Source organism: Equus quagga, unplaced genomic scaffold (genome assembly GCF_021613505.1).
Source record: "Equus quagga isolate Etosha38 unplaced genomic scaffold, UCLA_HA_Equagga_1.0 1100_RagTag, whole genome shotgun sequence".
NCBI classification, from domain to species: domain Eukaryota; kingdom Metazoa; phylum Chordata; class Mammalia; order Perissodactyla; family Equidae; genus Equus; species Equus quagga.
Genome location: NW_025795545.1, coordinates 160852 through 174618, shown reverse-complemented (window position 1 = coordinate 174618; position 13767 = coordinate 160852). Strand labels below are relative to the sequence as shown.

The 13767-nt window shown below is 34.9% G+C and overlaps 1 protein-coding gene across 1 annotated transcript; it reads left to right on the top strand.

The window, feature by feature from the left end:
- Nucleotides 1-4276: 4276 nt before the first annotated feature.
- LOC124232735 (olfactory receptor 4C16-like) lies at nt 4277-5209 on the top strand. The gene has a single exon (XM_046649659.1). It carries the CDS (start codon nt 4277-4279, stop codon nt 5207-5209), a length of 933 nt encoding a protein of 310 aa, XP_046505615.1.
- Nucleotides 5210-13767: the final 8558 nt, after the last annotated feature.

Here is a 13767-nt window from a genome sequence, read left to right as displayed (position 1 = left end):
TTTCCTCTTTTTCCCTGGTATCTTTGGTCAGTATGACATGCCTAATATCCCCAAACCGTTGTTTGTATTTTGTTACTGAGTTTTAGGAGGGTTAACTTTCTCTTCTATGGGCTAAATGGACAAACTAGAAATTAAACTTATTATAGCATCTAGGATGTTTCTGATTGCAAAGCAGAAGAAGCTTGAGGGATTTCTACTCTCTAGGATGCTAATATTTTACATCATTAGACTTAAAACATTCCCTCAGGAATTCATAACAGGATTTTTTCCCAGGTATACTGTGGGATGACTGCTTTCAAAAAGGGATGGAAGGACTTGACACTAATTCAAAGTGTTCTAACAGGTAAGTGACAGATTACTTAAATCTTTCTCGTCAGAGAGACATCATTACAGAATAATTGAACATAATTTTAAAATATATTTCTACGTGTCTTCTGACTATATTGCTCCTACATCCTCCGACAAAAAGAATGGAAAAATAGATTTTTAAAAGTTTACTGTTAATATAGTAAATAAGTGGAATGAAATATAAACTTTAGAATGAAACAATCTTTTGAACCCAAGAAATATTTTATGACCACTAGGTATGTGGAAAGCCATCATTACTCTGTGTAGATACAAGGATGCATTCCATGTCCTAAGGTTTATTACAGTTTCTTGAGATGGCAGAGTGTAGAAAATTTCACAAATGCTTTTCCTGTAAGTTAGCTGAACAAGATAGATCCTCCCTATGGATATTAAAAGTTAGAAGAGATTATAACTGATTAGAAATTAGAGAAAAGATTAATAGTGCTAGTGACCTTGACATAGCTTCTGGAGAATGACAGCTTTTCTATTACCAAGGGACAACTTTAAATAGAATTTTGTATATATCACAGTACAGAATTATTACTCTTCGCACGTTTCTAAAATTATAGCATAAGAATATAATTTTCAGTTTACATGTATCTAAGATTTAGTTTGAAAAGCTGAATAACTATTCCTCATGGAAAGTTCAGAGGAAATATGACAATGTAGAGGCTAAAATCTATGTAATGAAGGTGAAAGATAAATCATGCCATGTATGTGGGAGGGTAGTTTTTAAAATCATTCTTTAATTTGGGCTTTTGAGGAATAAAGAGTCTTGGGATAACTTGTTAACCTTTCCACAGAGAATGGTAAATTTTGCATAGAAACAAATGTGTGTAGGTATTCTCCCAAAGATAGAAGTCTGGTATAACCGAATCAAGGAAGATTGGGTAGTTTGAGAGACAATCCTTAAGGAAAGCAATGATTCTCATGGTGGCCTCTGCAATAAAACAGGTTTTTTTTTAGTATAGAATGAACCACCTAACATTCTATTGCACCCTCATCTATTTTCCACCTTTTTCTATCTGTTTTTCTTTCAGCTCTCCTCTGTTACCTCCCCACCAAACACATTGCCTGTTTATCATTGTTTTGACTAATTTAGCCATTCTAAAGTTGGCTGAACTTTTTTAAGGTAAGTACAGTAGTTATTATAAGATGTGCTATTTTATTAGTGTTGTTTTGTCTCCAGGTCAGTCTTTCCCATTTTTGTCTCAGATTCCTTTTAGAACCTGATGAAAGGTGTTAGACCTCTGGAAAAAAAAGTGGACCTACAGTTGTCCACAAAGACATTCACAAAAACATACGTCAATATCAGGAAGAGATGAAAAATGTTAAGGTTCTCTTTGCATTATTTAAGGGCCAAAGATTCATGTAAAAAAATGTCAGATGCCTAAGTTGAACATTTTTATGGGTGTCAGAGTCCCTAAATCTTGCATGGCCTTGTGGTGCTGTTCAGACTACAACATCTGGTCCAGGTTGTGGAGCTGATTTACTAAGGTATTTAAAATTGATCTGAGGTTTTTTTCTTTTTTTTTCTGAGTTTATAAATTGGGAGCATTTTTCTCTGTCTATCCTACATGATAGATAGAAGGCCACAGTAGATTAATAGCGCGTATGCGTTTGGTAATCAGAATAGCACTAAAACAATCAGGTTTTTTTTTGTTAAGAGGTAATTGAAAAATTCAATTTAAAAACAAATACCGAGCTCCTACACTGTACAAGGCATTGGGTTTTGAGCTATGGAGAATAAAATCCTGAGAATATGTAATCTTCAGTGATTCTTATTACAATAAGGAAGCTAAAGGAAGAGCATACATGATTGAATTTAAGTAATAGTATGCTATGTAATAAGAAAAGCTATAAAAGAAGCCATTAGAGAAAAGGAGAGAGAATTTCATTTATCACAATCGAATCATTGAAGGCCACCAAAGACGCTTCTTAAAAGTTGGATCTTAAAATTTCAAACCAGTTGAAGTAGTTAGAATTGAAAGGACAGTTCAGGAAAGAAGGGGACTATTGATTAAACTATTAAGTACTTGATGTGAACTCACAATTATTAACAAGTTGAAGAAAATATATGCATTATGATTCTTATTTTATCTTAAAAATGTATGTCCAAATAAACTTGTTCTAGAATTGAGCATTCTAATGGGATTGATGATATACAAATCAAAAGCCACTCACTTAAAAGAAAGGCCACAATCATGGGCCTTATTTTCAACTACGAATATTTCATGATGGTCACTCTTTCAAATGAATAAGGAAAGAATGAGGTTATTGTATGGATTAAGATACCAAGTCTCAGTTTCCTCATAGTTTAAGATGCTTGGCAAAGAATACACAGTCCAAATAGAATTTTTAAAAAATTTGGAATCCTAAATTAAATTACTTCATCAGACACTTTCCCAAGAGTACTCTTTGATTTGGAGGGAGATAAGATGTATTTCAAGTTTGCTGGGAGAAGAAAACTTACCAAGGGAGAGGAAAAAATATATATAAGGGAAATTTTATATCTGTTTAATCTCTCTTAGTCTGTGCTTTGGCCACTTACAACTTTCAAGACAGTATATTGAAGGCATGGATGGGATCGAGGAGGAACACAATGGGATAACTAAGTCTTCCGAGTTATATTTAAACACATTACGTTTCAGTTTGTATTTGAACTTGCATACAGTATCCTTTTGAACATCATCTTGACAAGAAAGATCTAGAGAAAATGTTCTGTTCTAAGAAGTGAAACCAGTGATAATAGCCCTTTCCAAATGCAAAACCAAAAAAGAAATCTTCACTGAAGGAAGTGAAATTTCAACGTTGAACAATTATTGACTTTGCCAGGACAGAAAACAAATGGAACAAAGTCAGTTACTGACTATGCACTATTCCTCTTGTCTGAAATTCAGTCAGCCTCCCTCTTGTGAGTCTCCGCTTTATTACAAGAACATGGGGTTTTCAAGTACCTGGATAATACAAACTCAACTGGAGATTACAACCATGATCTGATCTTACACGAACTGCATGGTGACATCTCCCCAAATGATCTCAGATCTAAAATGCTTAAGCTAAACACTTGAATTGTGAAAACGTGAACTCTTGAGTAATAATACCCACCCCTTTCATTTATATGTAACCTCAGGGACTTTGGGTCCACTAAGGGGTACTTTTCAGAAGTGGGAAAAAGGAAAATAGAAATGGGGCTATTTGTGATACTACCAACTATCAAAGATCATTCACTTCTCTACCTTAGTGTTAGTGTATGTCAAATACTACATATGATAAGTGTGCTTCAAGGTAACGGTACATTATTTAGAGGCTATAAGTGTTTCCTATTTCTTTTTTCAGACTATAGTATCTGGGAGTGAGTGTATGGTGCACTGGAACATATTATATATTTATAAAAGTATAAGTTTATAAATATATATAACAAATACATATATAAAGAAGACGTTCTTTATGGGGTGGAAGTAAGGTGTGATTTTTGCATTCACATCAGGAAATTTCAAAAACAGTCAAATATATCTAAAATACCAAATGATACCCCAACCAAACACGGGCCCCAAGATTCATTGCATGTGGAAAAATAAGTTAATAATAAAAGGGAGACATACATTTAAAATTTATAGTGAGTTATGAAGATTAATAAGAATCATGTAAAAGCCACAAAGGGCTATATTTTAATAGTGCTGTCAGAAAGTATAAGATTCATAAGCTTATTTGAGACACATCATGACTCTATGAAGCGGTCATTACAAATTGTGGAACAAAGTGTTGACATGACTTATTAAGAAATCACATCTAAAATGCCCATGATGAAGAATATTTATTTTTATTAAAATATTTCATAGCACCACATTTCACAGCATTAATTAATACTTTTATTTTTTTGCAGAGAAACCATTTCACAATCACCCCTACACCTCATTCTTGAATTATGCAGCTGTGTAATAATGTGACCGAGTTCATTATGCTTGGTTTGGCACAGGATCCTGTTAGGAAGAAACTAGTGTTTGTCACTTTCTTGCTTTTCTATTTGGGGACACTTCTGGGTAACTTTCTGATTATTACTACCATCAAGACCAGCCGGGCACTTGGAACTCCAATGTACTTCTTCCTTTTCCACTTATCCTTATCTGATACCTGCTATTCTACTTCCGTAGCCCCTAGAATGATTGTGGATGCCCTTTTGAAGAAGACCACTATCTCTTTCAGTGAGTGCATAATCCAAGTCTTTTCATTTCATTTCTTTGGCTGCCTGGAGATCTTCATCCTAATTCTCATGGCCCTTGACCGCTATGTGGCTATCTGTAAGCCCCTGCACTACATGACCATCATGAGCCGACAGGTTTGTGGTGCACTGGTGTTTGTGGCCTGGGTGGGATCCTGTGTGCATTCTTTAGCTCAGGTTTTTCTGGCCTTGAGTTTACCTTTCTGTGGTCCCAATGTGATTGATCACTATTTCTGTGACTTGCAGCCTTTGTTGAAACTTGCCTGTACAGACACCTACATGGTCAATCTACTCTTGGTAACCAACAGTGGGGCCATCTGTACAGTGAGTTTTGTCGTGCTGATGTTCTCCTATGTTATCATCTTGCATTCTCTGAGAAACCACAGTGCTGAAGGGAGGAGAAAAGCCCTCTCCACCTGCGTTTCCCACATCATCGTGGTCATCTTGTTCTTTGGTCCTTGCATATTTATATACACACGCCCTGCAACCACTTTTTCCATAGATAAGATGATAGCTGTGTTTTATACACTTGGAACTCCTTTGCTCAACCCTCTGATTTATACACTGAGGAATACAGAAGTAAAAAATGCCATGAGGATGTTATGGAGCAAGAAGTTAATCTCAGATGACAAAAGATGAATGCATGTTTCAAATTTTTCTTCATTGTTTGTATTCATCTCACAGTCCATAGAGTGTATTATCTTCTTATTGTGGAGTTAATATAATCCTAACCTGTGGCATAAGAGTTAGTTCCTTCTGGAAAATAGGGAATGTGAACTCATACACTGGTTAGTGTTCAGTCAATCTTATGTAGAAGAAGATACAGTACTAGGTACAAACAGCCATGTAAGACATGCTGCGTTGGATGTTCCACACGGTGTTCCTGCCCCTCTTGCCTGCTTAGTATCACTTCTGGTTTTGATCTAATGTTTTCCCTTCCCTTCTTTGTGTTGACTTCTGGTATCTCTATTTATAGTTACACATCTATATGTTTATGTTCACCACCTGGCAGGTTTTCTGTCTCGATGGTGCTTTTATTAGATACTGGTCTCATAATATCTGTTCATGAAACTTCAGTTTGGTTGTTTTCCCTGACTCAGGAGAAAGCACCAGATTCATATAACTGTATAATTTTCATTTTTAAGGGACAAGATATATAATCTAGGTAATCTCCCTTCTATATCTTGGGGTTATACTTCAAATTCTTATCATATGTCTACCTTGATCCTTCTAGAGCAGTGACAGAACACAGGGAGAACATTCACCCTTCTGAAGTAGTCATTTTATCTTAGGAAGGTTCTCACTGTTAAGGTTGTACTCATATTATTCTTTTTGTATACATTACTTTTTGCTCCTAAAATGATCCCTTTTAACTTCGGGGAAGTATTAAGTTTTCCTTTGAATCATACCAACTATAATAATTTGTTTATAATATTGGATTATTTTGATTGTACCATGGATTGCCAAAATTAAGTTAGATATATTTATGTGGGTTAAAAGTTAAGAGTACATGCAGTTGATGATAGAGAGTTTGAAAATAATAACTGATTAAACAAAGACTGTTATAATCCAGAGGAGGATTTTTAGGCTTTAAAATAGAAATAACTACATCACAGATATGAATTATTTTAGTGAGTTTTAATATAACCCAGAAAATAGAGTAATTTAAGAAAGACTGAGATATTTGAATGCAAATTGTATTTATGCAATGGAGATAAATATCACCTTTCGTCACCATCCATCAACACCATGGTCTATAACTACGTGTTCACTAGGAATCTTTCCGGTTTCAATTTGTTATTTTGCTTGTATTTTTATCCATAAAGCAATTCAATATGATAATTTTTGTTTATTTGGAACTTCTATTTCTAAATTACTAAATTATATTAAAATTACTAAATTTGTATTAATTTCATTGTACCAACAACTTTAAAATTGCTTTAGCTTGAGAAAAAGGTCATTTGATTCTCCATGTGAGAGTGGAAACCTGCGAATTCCGCCATGAACTCTAGTGACATATGTACATTGCTTCTTTTCAGATTCTGTGATTTTCATGGCTAATCCCTCTCAAGAAGTTTATCACTGATCACAACTGCTACACTTTGTTTCTGTTCTTGTAAGGTTTTCACCTTAGCAGATTCCAGTTGGCAGAGTTTTAATTGAAGTTGTCTTCTATTTTAAGATAAGGGGAATATGAAAAGAGGTGTACATTAGATATAACTTAGGTACCGCCCCAGTTACACTCTATGTAATATGTCTTCCAGACATTGTTTTAACATAGAGCTTCCATGTCACATGTCACCACATATCCTGCAGAGATTATGCTTTAATTTTAGTCTAGGGTTTTATAATAAAGGTAATAGAACTGCAAAGATGACTGAATGTGCAACCTCACCAGGATGTTTTTGTTGAAGTGTGTATATATGTATACACAGTGGAATATTACTGTGCGATATACAGATGAAATAATGCCATTTAATTTACACAAGATGGATGGAACTTGAGGGTATTATGCTAAGCAAAATAATTCAGAGAAAGATAAATACTGTATGATTTCGTTCACATGTGTAAGATAAACAAATATACACACAGATAAGGAGAACAGACTGGTAGTTACTAGAAGAGAAGGGAGTTAGGGGAGGGAAAAGAGAGTAAAAGGGCACGTATGTATGGTGACTGTTGGAAACTAGCCTTTTTATGGTGAACATAATGCAGTCTATAGAGAAGTCAAAAATTGATGATGTATACCTGAAATTTTCATAATGTTAAAAGCTCACATAACCTCACTAAGACAATTTTAGGAAACGAAACAGAACAAAATAGGTCTTTACAGAGGTAATCAAGTTAAAATGATGTCTTTATGGTGAGCCCATGTTATCCAACATGGTTGGTGTCCTTGTAAAAATGGAAAATTGGACACATACAGACACAGGGAGAATGCCAGATGAAGATGAGGGCAGAGATTGGTGTGATACATCTACATACCAAAGAATGTCAAAAATTGTCAGTAAATTACCAAAAGCTAGGAACAGATTATCCTCATAGCTCTCAGAAGTAATTAACCTTTCCAACTCCTTGATCTCAAAATTTCAGCCTCCAGAACTGTAAGACAATACATTTCTGCTGTTTAAGCCACCCAGTTTGCTGTACTTTGTTATAGCAGTGCTAGGAAGCTAGTACTGATATTCTGATTAAAACAACTAGATCTGACTCTTTAAGGCATATACAGAATGGTAGCTGTATTGGTTTTCTATTGCTGCTGTAAAAAATTAGCATCAACCTGGTGGCTTAACACAACACAGATTTATTATCTTATAGATCTGTAGGTCAGAAGCCCAACATGGTTCCCACAGGGCTAAAATCCAGATGTCAGCAGGGCTTTGTTCCTTTCTGGGACAAAAGGGGAGACACCACTTCCTTGGTTTGCCTTCTTCTAGAGGCTGCACACATTCCCTGGCTTTCGGCCTCTCAACTCCATCTTCAGTGTAATAAATGTTGCATCTATTTGACTATTCTTTCATTGTCACATCTCCCTCTGACTCTCTTTTCTGCCCTCCTCTTCTGCTTTTAAGAACTCTTATGGTTCACTGGGCCCACCTGGATAATCCAGGATAATCTCCCTGTTTCAAGGTCAGTTTATTAAGAACATTAATTCAATCTGTAATCTTAATGCCATTTGCCATGTAAACATATTTTCATAGGTTCGTATTTTCATAGGTTCCAAGGATTAGAATGTAGACATCTTTAGGGACTATTATTTGGCCTACCACAATAAAACTCAGTAAATCTAAGGCCAGAGAACCCAGAAGCTTACTGTTTTATGGGAGGGTCCAGAAGACACTCGCTTCACTAACACAATAAGCTTGTACTGGTAAGGGAAGTACAAATGTACTTGAGAAGCTTCATGGTTTTAATAGATGAAGATGCTTCCCTAGAACTTTGCTGTTTGGTATTTTTGGAAATGGTGGGATTCTAGAACAGCATTAAGTAGCAGTTAATAACTTCGATATTACAGTTAATAACTATAAAGTGGATGCAATTATCATAATGATGGCAAAACACGAGAGCAATAAGGTGCCTTTTCTTGTAGGGCTCTGTGACAATGACAAATACATCATGGCGTTGTTAGGGGCTATTCCTTAGTCCTAGTGCCCAAGAATCCTCTTACTACCTCCCATATCAAGTGCTCTTCTTTATCTCATCCATTATGTTCATGTTAGATCTTCATCTTCCATTAAGCCCTCCATCTCCCTTTCCCATTCCCTCAGTCCATTTAGACTCAAGGAAAAGAAAATTTGACTATAAACAGGCATAATCATATTCATACTTAGGCAGATATCGTTGAAGTCTTTTTGTTTTCTTTTTCTTTTGCATGAGCTGAAAGGGGAAAAAATAAGTTCAAGTTAACAATGATAGAAAAGAGAAGTAGAGAAATGGACATAAAACAAGTTTATTTTCGTATGTGACCTTCCCACATCAGTGTGGTATTCTAGAATTCTAATAGTCTCTGATCTACTCTTTTTATATCTTCATTTCTTTCATTTACTTGCCATTCTGACAATTTATTGTCAGATAATATTTTAACTTACTGATCAATATAAATTTTTTTGGTTAAATCGCTTGACTTACTGTTTTAATTGTTTTTATACCCTTGGAACCATCCAACTGTGTCTTTTATGTATATAAGAAGTGTATCTAAGATCTGTTGTTGACATGTTATCATATTTTTACCAGCACATCATGTTTGATATACTTGAATTATTTGTGTGTGTGTGTGTGTACCTAGACTACAAAGGAAAAACAAATCTGTCTTCTTCTAGAAGCCCTCAGCTGTTTTAAAGAAAAATTTAACAGAATTTCTATCACTTTTAATGCACTATTCTTTGCTATGTTTAGGTATATTGATAATAAATCTAGAAGCTAAATTAAAACTAAACTAAACTTAGATAATAAACTAAACTTCTAGATAATAAATCTAAAAGCTAAGTAGGTATTTTGACTGTTTTAGATTCCTATTGCTGCATAACAAATTACCACAAAATTAATAGCCTAAAACAACACCCATTTACTATCACCGTGCTTCTTGTCTGGAGTTTGAGTGAGCTGGTTTCTGTCATTGATAAGGCAAAAACCAGGATCTACTGGGCTGGGATCTTATCTGGAAATTCTGAGAATTGATCCCAGGCTCATTCATGTTGTTGGCAGAATTCAGTCCTTTCTGATTGTAGGACTGAGTCCCCAATCTCCTGGCTGGCTGTCAGCTGGGAGTCACTCTCAGCTCCTAGAACTGCCTGCATGTGGCCCTTCTGTCTTCAAGGCCATCAATGGTGCATTTAATTCTTGTTTAAATCTCTCTAATTTACTCTTATGTTACTAGCCAGGAAAAATTCTTTGTTTTTAAAGAGCTTATGGGAGTAGAGTCCGAACATATAACTCAAGGTCAACTAATTAATAACTGTAATTATATTTTGATATCCTTTTTGACATATAATTTAATATAGGTATGATACATTATCATATTTACACTCCTAAGGAATAGAGGAGGAAATCTTTAGGGGCATTTTGGAATTATATCTACCACAGTGATAACAGAGTTTTGAAAAATCATAGCTTAACTGGACAGCCACATGCAAAAGAATGAAAGTAGACCATTCCCTTATACCATGCACAAAAACCAACTCAAAATGGATTAAAGACTTGAATGTAAGACCTGAAACCATGAAACTTCTAGAAGAAAACATAAGCAGTAGGTTATTTGACATTGGTCTGACCAGCATATTTTCAATTCAAATGCCTCACCAGGCAAGGGAAACAAAAGAAAAAATGAACAAATGAGACTACATCAAACTAAAAAGCTTCTGCACAGCAAAGGAAACCATAAACAAAATGAAAAGACAACCTAAAAATTGGGAGAAGATATTTGCAAGCCATATATCAGATAAGGGGTTAATATCCAAAATATACAAAGGACTAATACAGCTGAAAAACAAAAAAAACCCCAACGATCCAATTAGAAAATAGGCAAAAAGAACAGAGATTTCTCCAAAGAAGAAATACAGATGGCCAACAGGCATATGAAAAGATGCTCAACATCATTAGTTATCAATCAGGGAATGCAAATCAAAGCTACAATGAGTGGTATCACCTCACTCCGGTCAGAATGGCTATAATTAACAAGACAGGAAACAACAAATGTAGGAGAGGGTGTGGAGAGAAGGGAACCCTTGTTCACTGCTGGTGGCAGTACAAACTGGTGCAGCCGCAATGGAAAGCAGTATGGAGTATCCTCCGAAAATTAAGGATAGATCTACCATACGTTCCAGCTATCCCACTGCTGGGTATTTATCCAAAGAACTTGAAAAAACAAAGGCATAAAGATACTTGCACCCCTATGTTCATTGCAGCATTATATACAATACCCAAGACATGGAAGCAACTTAGATGCCCATCAAGGGATGAATGGATAAAGAAGATGTGGTATCTATACACAATGGATTACTTCAGCCATAAGAAATGATGAAATCTGGCCATTTGTGACAAGGATAGACCTTGAGGGTATTATGCTGAGTGAAATAAGTCAGAGGGAGAAAGTCAAATTCCATATGGTCTCACTCATAGGTGGGAGATAAAAACAATGACAGACAAACATGTAGCATTGAAGATTGGATTGGCAGTTACCTTAGGGGAAGTAGGGAGGGGGAAGGGCATAAGGGGTGATTAGGTTCACATGTGAGGGGATGGACTACAATTAGTTTTCAGGTGGTGAACATAATGTAATCTAAACAGAATTCAAAATATATTATGAGGTACATCTGAAAATAAATAAACAAATAAAAAATAAATTAAAAATAAAGAAACACCATAGCTTTATCACAAGAATCAGAGAATGTATAACTCAGTATTTCTAAAATGAGGATAGTTCTACTCTCTCTATTAAATATGCTGCCTTTGCATCCTCTACCAAAATATTATCAATGATTAAATAATGATTAAATATGACTTTCCCTTAAGCGAGGGGGATTTTGTAGGAAATATAAGTGACATTTTATAGCAGTTTAAACAATCAGTGAATCCAACTAAATATATGATGGTCTTCAAATATCTTCCACAATCAATAACGAATTGTCTACACACGTGAACATGTAAATCCCATGGATGAGGGCCTAAAGTGGGAACTGAAATTTTAGTTCCACATAGTTTTGCATCGTGAGCTATTGTCTTATTTTTCCCTTACATGTCATTTACTTCAGTCTGAAGATTGTGATCTGAATGCTTTGTCTTTTAAATATTTCAGAGTTCCCTTCACTAACTTTCCTGGAAATTGCATCAGAAAGCTTCTGAAAATAAAATTAATCTGCTACTACTACTAACAACAATATTAACTATAATAATAATGGATAATGCCTATTACTTATGTGTGATAAAATACATATTCTTATTGCATTTATAAATGAAGATTCTAGGGAGGTAAGTATCTTACCCAAAGGCACATAGCTGGTTATAGGCACATCAGGAATTCAAACTCAGACACTGGCTTCAACATCTGAGGTGATAAACATTAAATCACCCCTGACAAGCTCTCTATGCTGCGTCTTTCAACCATACTCTTGCTACCATTCACATGACATATACACACAAACACACTCATACATTTTAACATAATCATTCCTCCTTGCAATGTTTCTGAAATCAAAACCACAACAATTAAATAATTTAGGCAGTCAACAACAATTATAAGAGTAGTTCAATAAAAATTTTTAAAAATAAATCTTTTAAAGTATATGTTGCTTTACCATCATCAAATATAATCAAAATTATGAAAATTTTCTTAGCAATTTGTTTTGTTGTTGCTATTGAAATTCTACTATGAATGGACTGTATAATTTGGAGAAAAATGTATAACATGAATCCTGTGTAATTTAAAATTTAAACATGATTTTGAAATATTCAGCACAGTATTTTACTATCTTATTTTAAATTGAAAATTCAGAAATATTTATTGAGTGTTGTACTATGTGTAAAGTGTAGCAGTGCTGTTCAAAGTCATTGTAGTGTTAGTAAGCATCTTAGCCAAGGTCAAATTCTAATATACTAGTCACTTGCTTCCTAGACTTGTCAATTTACCTCTTGTGCCTCTGTAGAAATATTAATAGTACCATATCATTTGATCACTATGTGCATTAAAATGAAAAATCCTTTTAAAGTCCTTACCATGATTACTATCACATTGTAAGGACTGTTTTCAATTATTGCTGTTTCTCTGGCCATGATTAAAAATTAAATTATTAGAGGGGCCAGCCCAGTGGTGTAGCGGTTAAGTTCGTGTTGTCTGCTTAAGTGGTCCAGGGTTGGCAGGTTCTGATCCTAGGTGCTGGACCTATGCACCACTTATCCAGCCATGCTGTGGGAGGCATCCCACATGTAAAGTAGACGAATGCAGGCCAGATGTTAGCTCAGGGACAATCTTCCTCAGCAAAAAAAGAGGATTGGTGGTGAATGTTAGCTCAGGGCTAATCTTCCTCAAAAAATAATAATAATAATTAGATAGAAGATGAGAAAGAGCAGAGCCTGATTTCATTGAGGTAATAGTCTATGGAGAAGATCAGAGAATAATACCAATATGTAAAAATACAAACACAAAAATGGCCAAAAAATATTCAGACTGTCTATGAAAGGGGAATCAATGGTCTGGCAAAGATAGGTATTAGGAGTGTAATGGAATGACCTGGGGTGTGAAATTATGTTGGAGGAAAGACAATATAATGAGGATAAACTTTGTGGAAATGGAAACATTTAAGTTTCCCCTTTATAAGTTAAGAGAAATCTGGATACCTTCAATATTAGTAATTAATTAGCTTCGGTAATAGAAGCAGATGAAGACTCTTAATAAATATAATGAATGCAACAGGGTTTATTTTCTATATAGAAAGTAATAAGGCTACTTTTAAAATTTGTCTTTGACCATAAAACCTACTTTTGATATTTAACAACATATATTTGAAGCGATCTAAAATAATATATTTAAAAAGGCACAATTGAAAAGCCAAAGCAATAGCAAATTAAAATCAGCAGAGTTTAGTTTTACTTGCTTTGTCCAAGAATTACCATCGGGACTGACATTGGGATCGCAGCACCAAGGTACCTGCAGCGCCTTGAAATACTCCTGACTTTCAGTGCAGCTTCTCTAAGAGTCACCG